The 22,011-nt window shown below is 45.8% G+C and overlaps 1 protein-coding gene across 4 annotated transcripts in view; it reads right to left on the bottom strand.

Annotated features, from left to right (window-relative positions):
• Positions 1-1,939: 1,939 nt before the first annotated feature.
• The window catches only part of PRMT7 (protein arginine methyltransferase 7), a 155,849-nt gene continuing 135,777 nt past the window's right edge, over positions 1,940-22,011 (bottom strand). For all 4 annotated transcript variants that reach the window (XM_077288150.1, XM_077288147.1, XM_077288149.1 and 1 more), the window contains 4 exons: positions 12,139-12,213; positions 5,433-5,593; positions 3,938-4,034; positions 1,940-2,793 (listed from right to left, as the gene is read on the bottom strand). In XM_077288150.1, the coding sequence (XP_077144265.1) occupies positions 2,629-2,793; positions 3,938-4,034; positions 5,433-5,593; positions 12,139-12,213 (498 nt within the window). In that variant the 3' untranslated portion in view covers positions 1,940-2,628. The remainder of the gene's footprint in view (positions 2,794-3,937; positions 4,035-5,432; positions 5,594-12,138; positions 12,214-22,011) is intronic.

Here is a 22,011-nt window from a genome sequence, read left to right as displayed (position 1 = left end):
TAGGGAGCGATATCGCTGTATTTGACACGCAGCAGCGATCAGAATCCCGCTGTGAAATTGCTGGTCGCTGCTAGAAGGTCTGCACATTATTTGGTCGCTAGGTCGCCGTGTATCGCCGTGTTTGACAGCAAAAGCAACCATACCAGCGATATTTTACACTGGTAACCAGGGTAAACATCGGGTTACTAAGCGCAGGGCCGCGCTTAGTAACCCGATGTTTACCCTGGTTACCAGCGTAAAAGTTAAAAAAACAAACAGCACATACTCACCAGCGCGTCCCCCAGCCTCTGCTTCCTGACACTGACTGAGCGCCGGCCCTAAACTGAAAGTGAAAGCACAGCGGTGACGTCACCGCTGTGCTGTTAGGGCCGGAGCTCAGTCAGTGTCAGGAAGCAGAGGCTGGGGGACGCGCTGGTGAGTATGTGCTGTTTGTTTTTTTAACTTTTACGCTGGTAACCAGGGTAAACATCGGGTTACTAAGCGCGGCCCTGCGCTTAGCAACCCGATGCTTACCCTGGTTACCCGGGGACCTCGGCATCGTTGGTCGCTGGAGAGCGGTCTGTGTGACAGCTCCCCAGCGATCAAACAGCGACGCTGCAGCGATCGGCATCGCTGTCGCTATCGCTGCAGCGTCGCTTAATGTGACGGTACCTTTAGTGTCAGCCTCCTATTGGCAGCAGCATACACCCACGGTCTGTGTCCCCCAATGAGGTGAAGGAGAAATCCAGCTTCACAAATGTGCAGGAATCTATTTGTGGACGAGTACAAAATGACATGTGAAAATTAAATTATCATGAGACACTTGGCTAAAACATATGCGCGTTTCGGGTGATTAACACCCTTATTGTACATATCCACAGAAAGATTCCTGCACGTTCGTAAATCTGGACTTTTCTCTTCTTACTGGATTATTTGTGTCCAGGCTGAGACGATGCCCGTGCTCCGATCTGTTTGAACATGACATGCTGGTCAGCTGGAGAATTCTCTTTACACAATAAAAAGTGATCTGTCATTGAAAGCAACATCTTATAGGCACGTCCTAGCTGCATGAGACATTGCACTGACATGCAATCTAACAGGCTATGCCTTCAGTATTGTACATTAGATGTTTCCATAGGCAAACATGCAGCTTTTTTAAGACTTCTGTGTTCCAAAGTATCACATTTGCTAACGGGTTACTATGGTTCATGTTTCAGGAACAGAGGAAAATGACTCAGTTATGACCTGGCAAATAAAGCAGGGATCTCCGTGAAGGAGTCTCATCTCGAAGCCAGTGGTTGGTTACAGAGAAGATAATGCAGCACATCGTGCCTCACAGAGTAAGGCTACGTTCACATTTGCGGTCAGCGCCGCAGCGTCGGGCGCCGCAGCGGCGCCGCATGCGTCATGCGCCCCTATATTTAACATGGGGGCGCATGGACATGCGTTGTGCTGCGTTTTGCGCCGCATGGCCGCAAGTGTTGGACGCAAGAAACGCTTCAAGTTGCATTTTTTTTGCGTCCAACTTTCGGTCAAAAAGGACGCATGCGGCGCAAAACGCAGCGTTTTAGCGTGCGTTTTGCCGCGTTTTTGTTTGCGTTGTGCGCTGCGGCGCCGACGCTGCGGCGCACAACGCAAATGTGAACGTAGCCTTAGCCCAGTGTGATGGGGAAATTCACAAAATCAGCAGAAGTCTCCAGCAAATTTAAGTTGATCACTAGGAATCTCAGCAACAGAACATCCTGCGATCAGCCGATTGTTGGGGGCCATCTTCATAGGATTGTCCAAAAGAGAGCATGAAAGAATATTCAGTTACATGAGGGGAATGAATGTGTCAAACACAGATGTGAAACATAGGCAAAAACAGCAAATGTTTGCAAAGTGAGAAACAATTAGGAAGAAAAAGTGTCCTAAAAGCAGAATTACGGTATATACTAAACACTACAATCAAACCACAAACTGACCAGAAGGAATATAAATATACTTTACTTTACATGACACATATTCAAATAATGTACAAGCATGGTTCACTACTTAAATAGTACCTGTTACCTGTCTGCGGCTGCCTTATATATTGAGAATCAGTGGCCAGACAGATGACTTTACTAAGTCACATACAGGAAAAAAAGCCCATAACAGTCCCCAGTTACACCAATTACAAGGTAAAGGACCTGACCTTCTATAAAAAGTCCTGATACAGCGCGGGATCCCACAACCATCCATGGTCCACTTACTGCGCAACATAACATAAAAGTCTTATCGTGAGATCTCCTATTTTTACCGTAACTAAAACTAATGTAACAGCGCTGTTTTACTGGAAAGTGGAAAATCTTGTGATGACAGCGTGATCTTGCGTGTTGAGAGTAAGAGCAGGATGTGTGGAGTTGAGGAGCATTTGGGAGATTAGACCTGAGTGTTGTTACAACGTTGGGCACTTTACACTGTGATTAGTGAGAGACATTGTTAATAATAATAAGTTAGTAAAATGATTTGTCTGTGGCTGTCCACTATCTCATAAACCAGCCATAGACACAGTCAGGTATACTTTAAAACACAGAAATTAAATAACTTGTACTAAAAAACAGCTGAGACTAAACACAATAACCAGGGGCCCTGCAGGCCACAAGATTCCTACTGAGCCCCTAAAGGCTAACACTGAGGGGTGAAACTCATGCGGACGTCTCCCAGCTGTGGCTTAAATGTCAACTGGTAAGTGACCGAGCTCTGGGTGTCCGTCAGGGCCGGGCCCAGGTCCCAGAGAGAGCTGAAAAAGTAAACTGCTTGCTTGCAGTGTGGATACCACTGACAGCTGCCCTGGAATACAGAAAGGAACAAGACAGGATCCCTTATTATTATTCCTTTTCAGAATAAGGTTAGCAAAATAAAACAAGAAATCCAAAATATTATAATTTTGCGACACTTTTTAGACAGCACTCTGGACAGTTGTGTAATGTAGAGTTATGGCACTCTACAAGTCATTTCCATAAATAATATAAATGGTGCCCTAATGAGGGGATCTTCTCAGGGACTGCATCTCATTGATAGAGTGGGTTTAGGTTCTCGGAGAAGATGATAAGCCCTAACCGATCAATGATCTCCACTCAAGGTATTTTCTATAAGGTACATGCTTTCAAGGAAGATCTGCACCACCATCTATGAGACCACAAAATTAGTCTGGACAGTTGGATCTAATTAATCTATTAAAGAGAACTTTTTGTTGGCTGGGGCTACATAGTGACTTTGGTGTGACACTTGTCGCATGACCAAAGATTGCCAGGTGTCGCTGCTACATTATAGCGCAATCAAAGTGAATGGCGACGGTTTGTGAAATTGCAGATACTTCGGCAAGCAAGTTGCAAAAAGTCTGACAGATAACTTGCGCCTTGCTGGTCGTCGTTGTAGTACCCTCGGGATAGCAATGAGACCCTATTCACTTGTATTGCGCTTCAATGTAGCAGCGACACCTAGCAAACTTAGGTCGCCCTGTAACCCCCAGCCAGCATCTGTGCCCATCTGTACTCTAAAGACAAATGTCAGTTTTTCAAAGAAGTGGTAAGGGCAGAATAGTTCTTTAGGCCCCCTTATGTGATAGACAAAAGTTTGCAGAACTGCAGATTTCAGCAGGGTCAGCCTAATTAATATATATGATGGTGTCCCGACTGTCCCATCAGATTATCGGGAAACATAAGTGTTCGGTGGTTGGCAATCTTTTGTTCAGTGGAGAAGGGGTCTTCTGCCAGACCATTGTAACAGTGGCTCTCATAGAGAACGGGCTGAGGAGTCCTGTGTATTGGGGAGATGGACAGCTAGCCGGCAGTCAAACAATCATGTGACGCAACAAAATTCCTCTACTTCCTCATAAAACGCAAACATTGTATATGTTATACCGCAGACATCATTGTTACAGAGCGGGAAGCCGGATTTAGGAGTTACTAACCAGGAACTATTATTTACTCACTGTCTCATCGGACACTTCCAACAGTCCGGTGCTGATAGAACTGTCCTCTGTGAGCTGGTAGGACATCCACAGCACTACTCCATGACACACGCCTGACCTATCACACGGAATAAAGCAGATTAGACTATTGGATGAAGTGCACAGTATAGGCAGCCATGCCATCACGTCAGAAAATGACACCTAGATGAATTAGAGATTTCCATCTACTGACTACTGATAAATTCCATCAGCAGAAAGTAATGGCGCATGAACGAGTTGGCTCCACTGTAAACCCTGCATGTAATGTAAGTAGCCACTAGCTGGCCTTTTTCTTCCACTATTCCTAGAGGAGGAAAAAAAAAAAAAGCCATGACAGGGAATCTGCTGCCGGTGTGTATGACTATCATCATGTCTAACATCAGTCTTACTCTCAGAGCCTAGAAGTAATACACATTCTGTTCTTCATTTTATGATAAAATGGAAGTTGCTTTCTCCATCCCTTCCTGGAAAAGGCATCTTGTAGGAGACAATCTCGTACTATGGCGGTCATCTTGGAAGTTTTCATCTCTCAACTCTGATTTAAGGTGATATTCAATTTCAACTAAGTGTGACCATTACTAAATTTCTCCATTTCTTAAAAACACTGAATAACTTTTCATGTACTTTGACTTACTGTTGAATTTATTTTAAGTTATTTTTTTATTTTTTCTCTTAAAGACTATCATGGCGCAGATGAAGACGGCAATGGAGGTTTGAATAAAGGGCTATTGATAAGACACAATTTTACTTTGGACACAAGGATAGCCAGAGATTGGTCAGGAGACCATGTGCGCGATGCCATCAAGAGGCTTAAGATCCTCGTGAAGAGGGAACATCACACCAGGCCCACTCATGGATCATGGTGTGGGGTGGCATAATCCAGTCTCCATTCTAGGAACACTAACAGATTGGTTTGGTTGTGGCACTGGTTGTATGGCCATTCCTCCAAAGTGTCTCAGAACTGTTTTTAAACACGGTAACGCCAAGCTGAATGTTGCTCATGCTATTGTGAGCCACCTCCATAGCCTAAATGCACTGCCATGGTATGTAGCATCCCCAGACTTGCCTCCGATTGAGCACATCTCAGACGTCATTAGTAGGCAATTACAAAGGGAGCTGCTAGCAGCGGATCTTAATGATTTGCCCAAGTTATTTCAGCGGAACAGAACATTTCTCAGTCATTAATAACCTCACCGATAGCAGCTAAGGCGTGTAAGTGGGGGGACTTCTGTGCATGGTGGATCATACTCTCCATTTAATTAATCGGAATGTATTTGAAAATGTTGTTTCCATTTTTTCATCATTTACATATCAATACCATGTCTGTCCATCCTGGGATTTCCATAACTCCACGACTTTTTCTTCTTGGTTTGCCATTTCAACATTATGAAGTGTAAAATAAATAGAGCGTTCATGCCACAGTCTGGTCTTACAACATGTAGCGAATTAGCTAGTGATGACACACAGTGATTCTCACCTTGTAAGGTTCACATAGCCTTCTGCTTTCATATCTTCAGTAGGGACTTCATGGAGGAAATCAAATGTTACAACCTTTGTGGGATCAGACAGAGCTCTGCATGGGTATTCCCAGAGAGGATGAGGCTCGGCTTCCTGAGATTCACGAAAATCCAAAGATTTCTGACAAGAATGAAAAAGAGGGATTTTTGGTTCTTCCCGTAAAATCTCTTTCTTGGAGCCTTCATTGGGGGACACAGGTAACCATGGGTGTATGCTGCTGTCACTAGGAGGCTGACACTATGCAAATAAAGAAGAAGAAGCTCCTCCCCGGCAGTATACACCCTCCGACAGGCACCAGGCAACTCAGTTGGTGCAAAAGCAGTAGTAGGAACAAGTAATATAAAACTCAACCTATGTACCAACCCACAACAACAGCACGTTAGCCAACACAGTACAACTTCAAGGGAGGGTGCTGTGTCCCCCCAATGAAGGCTCCAAGAAAGAAATTTTACGGTAAGAACCAAAAATCCCTCTTTCTTGCTCGCCTCATTGGGGGACACAGGTAACCATGGGACGTCCAAAAGCAGTCCCTAGGGCGGGTATTCTGCAGAAAAAGAGGAGTTAGGTCGGCCGGTCAGAAACCGCCGCCTGCAGTATCCTCCTACCCAGGCTCGCGTCCGCAGAAGCCTGAGTATGCACCTTGTAGAATTTGACAAAGGTGTGAATGGATGACCACGTTGCAGCCTTGCAAACCTGTGAGGCTGAAGCTTGGTGACGAACTGCCGAGGAAGCTCCCACAGCCCGGGTAGAGTGAGCCTTTACCCCCGAAGGGGGCCGTTTGTCTTGAACACGGTATGCCTCCAGAACCGCCGAACGGATCCAACAAGCAATTGTGGACTTGGAGGCGGGGAGTCCGTTTCGATGCCCATCCGAGATGACGAACAGAGGATCGGCCTGACGAAAACAGGCAGTTCTGGCGAGGTAAATTCGGATAGCCCTGACCACATCCAACCTGTGAGGAGATTTCTCCAGGGGATGAACCGGGGAAGGGCAAAAAGAAGGGAGGACAATGTCCTCATTGATGTGAAAAGATGAGACAACCTTCAGTAAAAAGGAAGGAACCGGACGAAGAACCACCTTGTCCTGATGCAGGACTAGAAAGGGAGAACGACAGGATAATGCCGCCAGCTCTGACACCCTTCTAATGGAAGTGATGGCGACCAAAAAGGCTACCTTCCAGGATAGAAGCGAGAAGGAAACGTCCTGAAGCGGTTCAAAGGGGGTACGCTGGAGGGCATCTAAGACGAGGTTGAGATCCCAAGGCTCGACAGGAGAACGATAAGGGGGAGCTATATGAGCGACCCCCTGGATAAAGGTCCTCACCTGAGGCAGGGAAGCCAGGTCTCTTTGAAAAAGAATGGACAGAGCGGAAATCTGACCCTTCAAGGTACTAAGAGAAAGACCCACATCTAGGCCCGTTTGAAGGAAGCTGAGAAGGGAAGGAAGGGAAAAGGTCATAGGAAACAGATTGTTGTCCTGACACCACCGGAAAAAGGCCTTCCAACATCTGTGGTAAATACGCGAAGAAACCGGTTTTCTCGCTCTTATCATAGTCTGGATGACGCTATGAGAAAAACCCGCGTTCTTCAGGACCGCGGCCTCAACGGCCATACCGTTAAACTCAGAGACCGAGAATTCGGGTGGAAGAGGGGCCCCTGCGAAAGAAGGTCCGGAAGATCCGGAAGCCTCCACGGAACGTTCGATAGCATATTCACCAGTTCCGTATACCAGGCCGTGCAAGGCCAATCTGGAGCTACTAAAAGTACGGGGACCCCTTCTGTCTAGATCTTCTTTACAACCCTTGGGATCAAGGGGAAGGGCGGAAACAGATAGGGCATCTGGAACTCAGCACACGAGATCACGAGAGCGTCGCATCCGACAGCCATCGGGTCCCGAGACCTGTACTGGAGAACATTGTGGTTTGCCCGGGAGGCCATCAGTCGACGTCTGGAACGCCCCACCGCTGGCAAATCTGGCTGAAGACTGCGGGAAGAAGAGACCACTCACCTGCCACGATGCCCTGGCGACTTAGAAAGTCGGCTTCCCAATTGTCCACCCCTGGGATGTGGACGGCTGACAGAGAGGGAACGTGACCCTCTGCCCAACGGAGAAATTTTGCCACTTCCGACATGACTTGACTGTTGTGAGTCCCTCCCTGGTGGTTTATGTAAGCCACGGCTGTGGCGTTGTCCGACTGAACGCGGACCGGCTTTCCCGAGAGGAGGGACTGCCTGCGGACGAGGGCTAGGAAGATGGCTCTGATCTCCAAGAGGTTGATAGGGACGCACGCCTCCTGAGCAGTCCAGTGGCCCTGGGCTGTGAGGTGGAGAAAGACCGCTCCCCAACCTTGGAGACTGGCGTCGGTGGAGATCACCTGCCAGCGGGGAGGGAGAAATGACCTCCCGCGCAGAATGGAGGAAGACAGAGTCCACCAAGAGAGAGACTGCTTCACCTTGGAAGAGAGGCGAAACGGACGGTCCAGGGAAAGAGGGTTCCTGTCCCAGGCAGACAGAAGGGCCAGCTGGAGGGGACGAGAGTGGAACTGCGCATAGGGGACCGCTTCCATAGAAGCGACCATTTTCCCCAGAACCCTCATGGCGAGACGGAGGGACTTTTAGTGCTCTGACACCCTGACGAAGAGAGAGGAACTTCTCCTTGGGAGGGAAGACCTGAGCCCGAAAGGTGTCGAATTCCATGCCTAGGAACTCCAGACGCTGGGTTGGAATCAAGAAAGACTTCTGGTAGTTGATTATCCAGCCGAGGCGAACCAGCGTGTCTAGAGTAAACTGGAGGCTCTGGCTGCAATCTCGACGGGATGAGCCCTTGATCAAGAGGTCGTCGAGATATGGGATTACTAGAATCCCTTTTGAACGCAGAATGGCCATGACAGCTGCCATGACCTTCGTAAAGACCCTGGGAGCAGACGCCAGCCCGAAAGGGAGGGCCGTGAACTGGTAATGACGCTCTTGGATAGCAAACCGAAGGAACCTCTGATGCTGTACGCAAATCGGAACGTGAAGGTACGCATCCCGAATGTCCACGGAGCACAGAAACTCTCCCGGTTCCATGGACGCGATCACCGAGCGCAGAGATTCCATTCTGAAGTGCCGAATCCGAAGATGGCGGTTCAATCGCTTGAGATCCAAAATCGGACGGAGAGAGCCGTCCTTTTTTGGAACCACGAACAGGTTTGAGTAAAAACCAGAAAACCGCTCGCGAAAAGGCACCGGAACTACGAGAGAACGAGAAAGGAGGAAACGACTTCCTGGGGGCGAAGAAATTCTATTTTGTAGCCTGACGTGACGATCTCCCTGACCCAGGCGTCGTCGACTACTGAAAGCCAAACTTCTGAAAACAGAAGAAGGTGGCCTCCCACCCTGGAAGGATTTCCAGGTGGCGGCGACCCGTCATTTATTAGAAAACCTGTGGCCCCGAGATCCACATGATTTTGCGGGGTGGGTCTTAGCTCTCCAGCGCGGCGGTGGCCTGAAAGAAGGTTTTCTTCGGTCCCCTTGTGAGGAGGAACGGTCTTGGTTTGGGTTTCCTGAGGAGGTAAAGGACCGAAGGGACGAAAGGACTGGGGACCCCTCCTGTTGAAGGGACGCTTCGGCTTGGACTGGGGTAAGGAGGTACTCTTACCACCAGTAGCGTCCAAGATCATTTGATCTAGCTGCGTGCCGAAGAGTCTGGAACCCTGGAAGGGCAGGCCGGTGAACAATTTCTTAGAGGCGGGATCAGCGTTCCACGCCTTTAGCCAGAGAATCCGGCGAATGGCCACAATGTTGCCGTTAGCCCTGGTGGAGCAGGCTGCCGCATCAAGGGAGGCATTCATGAGGTATTTTCCTGCCATAGAAATCTGACCCGCCAAATCGGACAGTTCCTCAGCAGGAGCAGAGGCCAAAATGCCCCTGCGCAGTGTCTTGGCCCAGGCTGAAACAGCCTTGGCTACCCATGATGAGGCGAAACTAGGGCAAAGGGAGGCTCCGGAAGCCTCAAATGCCGATTTTGCTAGTGCCTCGATCTGTCTGTCCGTGGGGTCCTTAAGGGAAGCTGCGTCCGGGATAGACAGAACTGTCTATGAGGATAGCCTGGACATAGGCGGGTCGACCTTAGGAGACTCGGACCATTTGGAGACAAGGGAGTGAAAAGGGTACAACACGTCAAGCCGTTTCCTGCTAGGGAAACGCTTGTCAGGGTTTTCCCCAGAGTGTATAGGTAGTGTTGTCAAACTCCCTGTGATTAGGAAAAACCCTAGAGGGACGTTTAATCCGTTTAAACGCAACGGAGACGTCCTGAGAGCTCGCTTCATCCTCCTTAAGATCAAGCGTCTGAATGATAGAATAAGGCTATCAACCATCCAAAACAATAGAAAAAATAAGCCGCACAGCCTAGGTAGAGATTAAGTCACTCACGTGTCAATATGACAGGTACCCAGCATTCACGGGAGGTGCTCATGTGTAACAAAGCAATGAAAGTATCCAATAAAACTGAGAGGTAAACACGGCAACACTCATCGGTCCTGTGATCCAAAGCTTGTCTTTATTGAAGCTTGTAAAACATAAATCTTCACGGCACGGGGGAGTACGGAGGAGTGAGAGGTGAACAGACGGGCTATCAACCATCTCCTGTGTTCTGGAAGTCTGATCTGCATCAGAGTCAGATTCTGACTGAGAGGAAAGGTCAGACCCGACGTCCGCCTGCGAGGAGGGGGAACAGGCACATAGGGGAATCCCGGTGTGGTCCAGGGAACTGGAAGAGGCTCTAGATAAGGTCCGTTTTCTGTCTCTTTTGTCCGGTCTGCCTCTGTGAGGGTCTAGGACAGGTGCGAGCGAATCGCCGTGTGAGGCGTTCGTGGCACTGGTGTCATTAGAGAGAAGCGGGATACGTTCAAGAGACTGAGAAACCTTAGTCAGGTCGGACACTGATTGAGACATAGCAACAGCCCACTCCGGGGGAGGGAGGGGGTGCACTCATCCCGGGACCTAGGAGCTTCCTGAGGGACTGACATGGTGGGAGGAACACAGGACGGGCAGAAAGGTGAAGGCTGACCTGAGGCCCACTTTTTCTTACAGTGAGCGCAGGCGTAATGGATGGCCGTAGAGGCAAAGGCCAGGGTGGGGTCGGACATAGGTGGATATTACCTTGTCCATGGAGAAATACTGCCAGGTGGAGTAACTAGTAGTGCTGAGCCTGCTGAAGGAAAGCGACAGCGGTAACCGCAGATGCCTGTGTTCCCCCGAGAAATCCTGTGTCCCACGCGGTGAGCAGACGCTGACAGGGAGCAGGAAGCTGAAGAAAGAGCGCAGAGACAGTGCGACGCTGTGGGCGTGCACAGGCGCCGAAGGGGGGATAGAAAAGAACGCCCCCTATAACGCTGAAAAAGCCACAAGAGGGCACTCAAGCGCCAAAGAAGGAGAAAAGCCGGGAGAGACAGAAATAATGGCGGCCGCGCGCGCCTGCAGGTTTAAATAAAGGGAGGAAAAAAATGCCAGCGTTTCTGCTCCCCTCCCCTGCGGTGATAGCGCATCCCGGAGCCTGAGAATGCAGCCCTCTCCCCTATCAGAAGGGGGACTGGTAAGATCTGTGGAGATTGCTGCCGGGCAGGGTGGGGGGGGGGGGGGGTAATTTTGTTGATTGAAGACTCCATACCTGAAGATGAGGAACCATCAGGATCCCTGGTAGAGAGAGGGTCCTGGAAGAAGTCCTCCTTCCCGCGCCACAAACTCTCCGGGGCAGAAGACGGCGTCGACCCCTAACCAGGGGGAGAGGGTCACTGGAAGTGACTGCCGTCTTCCTCTCAGCCCTCTCCGAGGAGATGGATGAGGAGGGGAAACGGGCAGGACTGGCCACCGAGAAGAGGTCACCCTGAACACCCGAAAGGGTGAAAGGGGACAAGTCCTGCCCAGCGGGTCTGAGAGGGTGCGATGTGGGTGAAACCACACTGCTCTCTCGGTCGCTCAAAGTGGGGAAAACAGGGTGAGAAAAACTGCACCCTGTTACCCTGAAGAAAAAGGTCTAAAAAAGAAAGGGGAAAAGGTTAATAAAACACAACAAATCCCTGTAAAAGAAATGCGGATCTGGTGTTAGATCCAGGTCCGCCTCCTACAGACACTAAGCAAAAACTGAGTTGCCTGGTGCCTGTCGGAGGGTGTATACTGCCGGGGAGGAGCTACTTCTTCTTTATTTGCATAGTGTCAGCCTCCTAGTGACCGCAGCATACACCCATGGTTACCTGTGTCCCCCAATGAGGCGAGAAAGAAAACATAGAATACAACTGTGAAACAACAAACTACTAATTCTTTTAACATTGTAGGGATTATTGCCTAAAATGTATAGAATACATAAATCACAGCAGCATTGTGAAACTCATCTACTTTTCTGCATTCTGCACTTGGCTCTGTTGGATGTTTTCTAGTGCTCAGCATTGCTTATAGGGTCCATGTGGCCCATACACCACACATCTATCCTATTACTTCTTACTGCCATATTGCAGCTGATGGTAAAAAATGAGGATCAGAACTGAATTGGGAAGAATGAGTCTCCTGGTGCCCAGCCCCTCGGGGTAGGACAAATTAGTCACTTGCAGATTGCCTATTTAGAACATGATCTATCAGATGAGATGGAGGTGTCTGGAAGCACACATTTTAGGAAAGAAAATTTCACACCTTTATCATTTTATCCATAATACTGACATCAAATCCTTCACAATTTCCACATGGACTTCTGATCCTCCAAAGGTCCTAAAGCAACAACAAGTAGAAAAATAAATAAATAAGAAAATAATGTGAAACAGTTCTGCTAATAGATATTATCAATGCAATCTGCTGCTAACTATGATGTCCATAATACCGATAGGACGTCACTAGCTGCATTTACTGCATGAAGGTTCCAGGTCAGACGTCCAGCGATCAGTAAGTTATCCACTATCCAAGGATTAGATTAAAGGGAACCTGTCAGCAGGATTGTGCCCAGTAACCTACAGAGAGTGTCAGGTCAGCGCCGTTATACCGATTACAATGATGCCTGGGTTGATGAAACCTGTCTTGCTCTTTGATCTTTATTTTCAGTTTTGAGTTAATGATATACCCGAGCCCCGGGGCGGGGCTGTGGGGGGGGGTCTTCATGTGGTGCTCTGATTAGCTATTCATATTGCAGACTCTGCTGATCCCTCACTGACCTGCCCCCTAGTTTACTGCCCCCCTAGTTTACATACTGCGCTTGCGCAGTTTATATTATGGTCTTTCAAAAAATAAATTAACTCCAGGAAAATGGGGCCGGCGCATGCGCAGTAACATCTATCTGCATGTGATGCTCTCAATCTGCGTGCAAGTGCCACCCACCAGTGGGCAAGGTTTGCGCACATTAATTGCATTTCTTGCCGATTGCTGCTACTGCGCAAGCCATTTTGTTGAAGCAAAAAAAATGCCATAAGCCCATACAGATGAATATGTAAGCAGAGCAACACATAAAGCCCCGTCCACAGACCACGCACAGCCCCGTCCACAGGCCGCCCCGGATCACCAGAATCTCATTAACTGAAACTACAAATTCAGATTAAACAACAACCACAAGACGGATTTCATCACCCCAGGTATCACTGTAATCAGTATAACGGCGCCGACCTGACACTGTGTAGGTTACAGAGCACAATCCTGCTGGCAGGTTCCCTTTAACTTGCATTTTTTGGAGTAAAGCCCCTACACACATTACATGGCTGTGAGACGATCGTTCTGGCCACACCAGAGTTGTCTGACTGTCCCATACACAGGAGAACTCCTGTGTTCTCTATGAGAGACCCTCTACCAGACACCTCTGATGGTGGCTTATCTCAGGCAGAATGAAAGGACTGGCAGTCTGAAATCCGGCATGCTGGTACCTGATCTTCCCTGACAATCAATTGTCTGTGGTCCCCATACATATTACACTTTTGACATCAGTGGGTTCAGCCATCATAAATCTAACTTTTTAAAGAGTTGTTCAGAACTAGAACAGGAGGCTTCTTTCTCCCAGAAACAGTGAGATACCTGATTATGGGGCTGTGTTTGGAATTGCAGCTGTGCATCTTTGAAGTGAACCGAGCTGCAAAACTACATAAAAATTGTGTGTCGCCATTTTTTGGAAGAGAACAGCCATGATTTCTCATTTCTGGGCAACCTTTCACCACAAATGTAAAAGTGCTATTGTACATCTAGAGATAACCTGACACAATATAATAACATTTATCATGGAAGTAAATAATGAACTAATGTCGCTCCTCTTCACACGTTTGTTTCTCACTTGTGACTGCGGAAATCACTACATGATATATCAAAGGTAAAGTCTCAGTGGTTGAAGCTGTGCGATATCAGAAAGAACATGGAAGGAGCACTGAATGTACAGCAACCAATGCAGGCTGAGCGGGTAACAGGCCATCGAAGGCATGTGACTCCAATACACAGGGACCAAAAGCCGCCGCTCCGCACAGGACAATTCTCATTCCTGGCTTATTGTAAATTGAGCACAACAAAGATACATTTAATTCTTTGTGACGGTCAGAAGAATATCACAACCATGCGCTGAAGTGCTTGCCACTACCATAAAACATCCTCCTGGAGAAGGAGCATCTGAATTATAAAGAGAGACAATAAATAATGGGAAACACAATCTCACTATAAACAAAATATGTAAGGAATGGATTTGCAGGATCATGGTTCAGTGGTAATTAAACATGCTGTACAGGCAGAGCCGTCGTGGTCCTTGTTAGATGCATTTACAGAAGGCAAAAATGGAAATCCCATGTCAAGTGATCCAAATCTGAATTTTTTTTTTTACCCAATGTCTTCAGATTTTTTTTGCTTGTTTGCTTGTTTTTTAAGTGCTACTTTACAAAAAGAAAGTTTAACATTTTTATCTTCATTAGTTAATTTTTTATAGATTTCTAAACTTTTGGAAAAGTCTGAATTTTGGGCTTGTTACATTTTTTTATCATATCTCGGGGTAGAAATAGGATAAAGAGACAGTTTGTTTAGAACGGTACAGGCCTTAATTTGATTTGTCACAAGATTATGTTTGTTGTTATTTTGTTTTTGAGGAGTCAAATACAAAATTTTCATGTGCAATTTTGAAAAAACAATATACTATAACATTTTCAAAAAAGGCGTGTGTGTTACTTGAGTTCTCGGTTACATTTGTACAACCCCTGGCAAAAATAATGTAATCATCGGCCTTGGAGGATGTTCATTCAGTTGTTTAATTTTGTAGAAAAAAGCAGATCACAGACATGGCACAAAACTAAAGTCATTTCAAATGGCAACTTTCTGGCTTTAAGAAACACTAAAAGATATAAAGAACAAAAAATGTGGTAGTCAGTAATGGTTACTTTTTGTAACCAGGCATAGGGTAAAAATTATGGAGTCACTCAATTATGTGGGAAAAAATTATGGAATCACCCTGTAAATTTTCATTCCCAAAAATAACACCTGCATCAAATTAGATCTGCTCGCTAGTCTGCATCTAAAAAGGAGTGATCACACCTTGGAGAGCTGTTGCACTCAGTGGACTGACATGAATCATGGCTTCAACAGGAAAGATGTCAATTGAAACAAAGGAGAGGATTATCAAATTCTTAAAAGAGGGTAAATCATCACGCAATGTTGAAAAAGATGTTGGTTGTTCACAGTCAGCTGTGTCTAAAATCTGGACCAAATACAAAGAACATGGGAAGGTTGTTAAAGGCAAACATACTGGTTGACCAAGGAAGACATCAAAGCGTCAAGACCGGAAACTTCAAGCAATATGTCTCCAAAACAGGAAATGCACAAGAAACCAAATGAGGAACGAATGGATGGAAACTGGAGTCAACGTCTGTGACCGAACTGTAAGAAACCACCTTAAAGAAATGGGATTTACATACAGAAAAAGCTAAACGAAAGCCATCATTAACACCTAAACAGAAAAAAAAGAAGGTTACAATGGGCTAAGGAAAAGCAATCGTGGACTGTGGATGACTGGATGAAAGTCATATTCCGTGATGAATCACGAATCTGCATAGGGCAAGGTGATGATGCTGGAACTTTTGTTTGGTGCCGTTCCAATGAGATTTATAAAGATGACTGCCTGAAGAGAACATGAAAATTTCCACAGTCATTGATGATATGGGGTTGCGTGTCAGGTAAAGGCACTGGGGAGATGACTGTCATTACATCTTCAATAAATGCACAAGTTTATGTTGATATTTTGGACACTTTTCTTATCCCATCAATTGAAATGATGTTTGGGAATGATGAAATCAAGATGATAATGCATCCTGCCATAGAGCAAAAACTGTGAAAACATTCCTTGAAAAAAGACACATAAGGTCAATGTCATGGCCTGCAAATAGTCAGGCTCTCAATCCAATTGAAAATCTTTGGTGGAAGTTGAAGAAAATGGTCCATGACTATGCTCCAATCCTGCAAAGCTGACCTGGCAAAAGCAGTCAGAGAAAGTTGGAGCCAGATTGATGAAGAGTCCTGTGTGACACTCATTAAGTCCATGCAGTCCTCAGAGACTGCAAGCTGTTATAAAAGCCAGAGGTGGTGCAACAAAATACTAGTGATGTGTTGGAGTGTTCTTTGTTTGTTTTTCATGATTCCATAATTTTTCCCTCATAATTGACTGACTCCATAATTTTTACCCTATGCTTGGTTAAAAAAAGTCACCATTACTGACTACCACATTTTTTGTTCTTGATTTTTTTTACGGTTTCTTAAAGCCAGAAAGTTGCCATTTGAAATTACTTTAGTTTTGTGCCATGTCTGTGATCTGCTTTTTTTCTACAAAATTAAACAACTGAATAAACATCCTCCAAGGCTGTTGATTCCATAATTTTTGCCAGAGGTTGTACAAGTTGGGCTCTCCTTAAGATCATATTTTTAAGTGTGATTTTCTAAATACAGTCTCATCCTGATTATATGTATACTACTAAAGTAAAAGATGTAATATTAAATATTTAAATACTAGATAGAGGGCGGTAATGTCAAGATGGGGGCAGGCATGTGGCGCTGTTGTTGCCTAATGGCATCCTGTGATAATCTAATGACTTTTGCATCAGGGGACTCATGTGCTTGATGTCTACGCTTATATGCAATGTTTTTGTCCCAGCGATGCTGTTGCCCTTCAAGAATCTCATTTGCCTTTTGTTGTCTTCGACGTTGTGCCTTTGCTGCTTTCCTTTCATTGTCATTGGCGTACTTTTAGGAGAAGCCATGTTGGCGTTGATATTTGCTTTTTAAGGGGTTTTCCCATGAACAAAAGTTTATTTTAAAAATTGTCTCTGACCGTGTACCGAACATACCACAGCTCCTGGGCAGGGGAGGAAGCAAAAGACAATACGGACATTACAGCAGGAGAGCGCAGAGGATACATTTTGTGAGGTAAAATATTTTTTTAAGAACAGTCAGTGAAATATTTTACCTCACAAAATGAATCCACTGTGATTCCCTGCTGTAATGTCAGTATTATTTTTTGCTTCCTCCCCTGCCCAGGAGATGTGGTGTGCTCCGTATACAGTCAGACACAGTCAGTTTTTAAAATGAACTTTCGTTTGTGGGAAAACCCCTTTATCTTGACCGGACTCGCATCTGGCGCCGATATCAGCCGAATGATTCACTGCACCTGCACGTAATTTGCGCAGGCGCAGTAAATCAGACCGCCATCTTTGTGCAGATAGCGGCGTTCACATTAAAAATGCGCATGCGCTCCTCCTGTACAAAGATGGTGTCAGTCAGTGAATTATTCAGTTGATCCTGGCGGCGGTGTTCGCGACGGTGTTCCACTGGTGGTACCGTGTAAGAGGCTGCGTGAGTGTGTGTGAGTGTGTGTGTGTGTGGTGCGTATAGAGTGTGTGTGTGTGTGTGTGTGTGTGTGTGGTGTTCCGCTGGTTGTACCGCGCAATAGGTTGGTAACAGCAGCAGTTTCCATATTGAGACACCCATCACTTGGGTGTCTCAATATGGCGGTCGGTAAACTAAGATACAGTTGTGAGAAAACTATTTGCCCCTTTCGTGATTTCCCATTCTTTTGCATGTTTGTCACATTTAAATGTTTCAGATCACCAAACAGATTGAACTATTAGTCATAGATAATACAAGTATGCAAAATGCAGTTTTTAAATAAAAATCTTTATTTTTAAGGGAAAATGAAATCCAAATCTACAGGGCCCTGTGTGAAAAAGTAAGTCCCCCTTAAAACATAAATTAACTGTGGTTTATCACATCTTTGGGAAGCGGCATTCAAATTCCCTAGCCACACCCAAGCCTGATTACTACCACATCTGTTCTCAACCAAGAAATTACTTAAATAGGACCTGCCTGACAAAGTGTAGTATCAAAAGACTGACCGCCATTTCCAAACAGAAATCAGCTGTGAACAGTTGCTTACAAAGCCATACCCTTATATAACCAAACAAATAAAGTAGCACTCTAGCGCTATAGCATGCAAACCAAAAAATAGCCCCCTGCCCCCACCACTCTAGCAGTTATGCAAACCTCATCCCCCCAGAATTATTAGGAACCTTACAGTATAAGCTATGAGGATGGTAATTCAGCTGCTGACCCCTTGTATAGCTGCCTTCCAGGCTGAAATACAGCCAGTAGAAGTGCCCCCTCTTACTTCTGCCACCAATCAGTGTGAAGGAGGAGAGGTCAGGCAGCAGGGAGCGGACAGGCTGCAGGCACAGGAGAGAGCCTTCGTGTGATCCTCCTTCTGTTCTCTATTAGGCTGGGCCACACAGGCTCTTTTTACCACAATTTGTCACTCTTTGTGTGTGATTGTTACTGTACATGTCAAAAATTGCACGTTGTTTTATGATGCGGCTGTTGGCAGATGAAATACATTTTGAAATGTGTGATACCGATATAAACTGCATTGGCAAAATCTGCATCACAAAACGGTGACAATTTGTAGTAAAATGCAGTGCACTTGAGAGCACACAAGAATTAAAATTGTGATAAAACGAATCAGTGAAAACTAAGGGTTAGTAGCCAATTAGGCAGCCTGATACTGGGAAGGAGCGTTCCTAGTTTTCCAATGTAAACCAATATGGGCAGCGGGCTTGGTGGAAGCCCAGATGATCTGACAGTAATTCACTCTGAAATTACTGGTGGGGGCCCTTCTCATACAGATACAGAGCTAGCTGGATAGGTTTTTTTCTTGCTTACATTAAAAGATGCGTTAGAATCGGACCGCCACCATCTAGTTTATCCATAATCACTAAGGGTATGTGCACACGATCCGTAATCGCTGTGGGTTGACGCTGCGTATTTATCCAACGACAAACCCCCAGCGGCCAGATGGGACAGCATAATGGATAGCATTTCAAGAGATCCCATGGCCACTATGCGTCCAAAGACACCTGCGGAGACGTACATGCGGCGCGTCTTTCCAGACTGCAGCATGTCAACTTCACTTGCAGAGATGCTAGTCTCCACAAGAAAAATGTCACCAATAGAAATGTATTGAACGCGGTGAATCCGCATGCTTCAGTGAACACATGAGGATCCACCTGCATTCACAAGAAATAGACGGCAGTACTTTGGACACAGTGAACATGCGCTGCATCCAAAGCGCTGCTAGTTCTGGATCGTAGGCACCCGCCTTTCAAGTGGACAGAAACGAAAGATACAGATAACACTCAGAGACAGTCCTGCAGCTGGAAAGTAGTGATACGTCTATATGCAATTTTCACGTGTCAGTTATTTGTAGTTAATTAGCCAGGAGGAGCCGCCAGGATTCAGCACTCACATTATAGAAAACTTGAAAAATTTTTTGGAGAAAAAAGGAGTATTTTAGGTTTAAAAGAATATTTTATTATAAGAATATTATAAAGTGTAGCACATAGTAAAAATTACAAATGCCTTAAAGAAATTTAATGATGACATGGATGTGGAATTGCAGAAATGGGTAAACGAAATACAAGCCACTAAATCCAAGAAATTTAAGAAAGATGTCAATGTAGAGACTGACTGGTAATATGTATAAGTGGTACGTAACCAAGGATAGGTCCCGTCCACGCCATAGACCATTCTCCCACTCCCGCTCAAGATCTGCCTCTAGGAAATCATTTTCAGCCCATGAGAGATCCAATTCCCACCAAAATTATACTTTCAGTAAAGTAAATACCCCTGCTCCTCCCACTAAGGGTGTGGTCACACGACTGCCAAGCAAAAGGGCGCTTCTAGATGGAGACCTGGGTCTGGACCTCAGGGTGGACTACAGGTATATAATCTGTCATCTCGTGTTTTTTCTGATATTCAGTTGGATGTACTTGAGAGGGGCCTGACCTTTTCCCCCACTAATTCTTTTGATTATTTTTAGCATTAAAAGATTTGCATCTCTTCTCCCGGAAGCTCATTCTGAGGAAACTTCATCAAAAAGAGACATCTACACAAGAATCACTAACCGAGATAGAGAGGGAGGCGCTACAGAACCTTCAGGACCTCACTGATGAACAATCAACATCTCATCAAGGTAGGTTCCCTTCATCTCTCATGCCCAGATCAATGAGGTTTCCCCCCTTGTCGTTATGTCCTGCCGTTGAGATTTTCACCAGACTGGTGTCGGAAGATCTGAAAAAACTGTCGTCGAGACGTAGATTTGATAACGTGACACACCGTCAAAGGCAGGCAATTAAAGAACTACAGTCCTACAATGATGTAGTCTATAAGCCAGCCGACAAGGGGGGGGGGGGGGGAATATTGTGATCTGGCCATGTGATAAGTACGAGTAGGAGGCGTTTCGTCAATTAAAGGATGATAATACCTATACCAGATTGTCGTAAAACCCAGTGGCCTCCTCATCTCGGTTACAACAGATCCTCATTAGAGCCTACGAGGAGGGCATTATTGATAAGAAAATGCTGGAGGGGTTAACGGTCAGGACCCTCAAGACACCCACAAGGACGCCGTTGACCCTCCTGGGCGTCCTGTAGTGTCCAGTATTATCTGATCCAATATGCAAATTTATGGACCACTTTTTGAAACCATTGGTGGAACATTTACCATCTTATGTACGCGACACGACGGACGTACTTACGAGGGTCGATGGCGTCTCAGTGGACCAGGATGTTTTATTGGTCACTGCGTATATCCAAACCCTATATACATGTATTGATCACACCCACGGTCTGGATGCGGTCCGCTTCTTCTTGGGGACCTCCGACCTGGACAGCTCTCTTTGTGAATTGATCATCGAGTTGCTGTGCTTTGTCCTCACCCACAATTTCTTTGTATTTAAAGATATATTCTATCTACAGAAGTGCGGCAAAGCCATGGGTGCGGCCTGTGCGCCCTCGTATGCTAATCTCTTCCTAGGGTTTTGGGAGAGATTCCTTTTTCGCGCCGGGGGCGCGGAGGCCGCTGACCATGTGCTGTGCTGGCTGCGATATATCGATGATATTTTTTTCATGTGGGGGGTGACGGCACAGCAGCTTGAGGAATTTATGTTCAAACTCAATTCTAATTCTTATAACATCTGGCTGACTTATCAATATCATTCCACCAGGGTGGACTTCTTGGACGTTACACTGGAGCTCGACGACAGCCGATGTGTCCAGACTGACATCTACAGGAAGCCCACCTCTGTGAACGCCTTAATTCGCGCTGACTCAGCCCATAATTCTTCTACCATTAGAGCTGTCCTGGTCGGACAGTTCTTAAGAATGAGGCGGATCTGTTCATCGGATCAAAAGTTTTACACTCAGGCTGCCGATTTACAATCTCGCTTTGAATCACGTGGATATAGCCGCAGGAGCATCAGAAATGGCTTTGACAGGGCTAGGAAGATCCAGCGCAGTGACCTACTATATAAAACAAATACTCGTGTCAAAAAGGATAACACTGATACTGTTAGATTTATCAGTACCTATAATCATGAGTGGCAGAATATTAGGGCAATCCTGAATAAACACTGGTCCATACTGAAGACAGAGCCCACCCTGGGGGCGGCCCTTAGTGATTTTCCGGCTATGACTTCCAGGAGAGCACCGAATATTGGTAGTCTTTTGGTGAGGAGCCATTATATTCCTCCGATCAGAAATGTATTTGGCACTCGGGGTCCTCTCCTGGGCTGCTTTCAGTCCGGCCAATGTCTATCGTGTACAAATGTTCAGCGTAGTTCCACATTTGAGTCATCAGATGGCCTTAAACAATTTAAGATCCGACAGCACATTACTGTGGCACGAGTAATGTTATTTATTATGCTATATGTACCTGTCCTTTGATATATACACTATGTTCCAAATTATTATGCAAATGACATTTTTATTGTATTTTCCTAAATGGTCGGTGCAAATGACAGTCAGTCTAATAAAACTAATCACCCGTTAGAGTATACATCGAATTTTATTGAAGAAACCTCCCAATGATACAGTATAATTTCCAAAATGAATAAAAACTGAAAATGCACTGTTCCAAATTATTAGGCACAGTAGAATTTCTAAACATTTGATATGTTTTAAAGAACTGAAAATGCTCATTTGTGGAATTTGCAGCATTAGGAGGTCACATTCACTGAACAGAAAA

Source organism: Ranitomeya variabilis, chromosome 2 (assembly GCF_051348905.1).
Source record: "Ranitomeya variabilis isolate aRanVar5 chromosome 2, aRanVar5.hap1, whole genome shotgun sequence".
Lineage (NCBI taxonomy): Eukaryota > Metazoa > Chordata > Amphibia > Anura > Dendrobatidae > Ranitomeya > Ranitomeya variabilis.
This window is presented reverse-complemented; position numbering and strand designations above follow the sequence as displayed.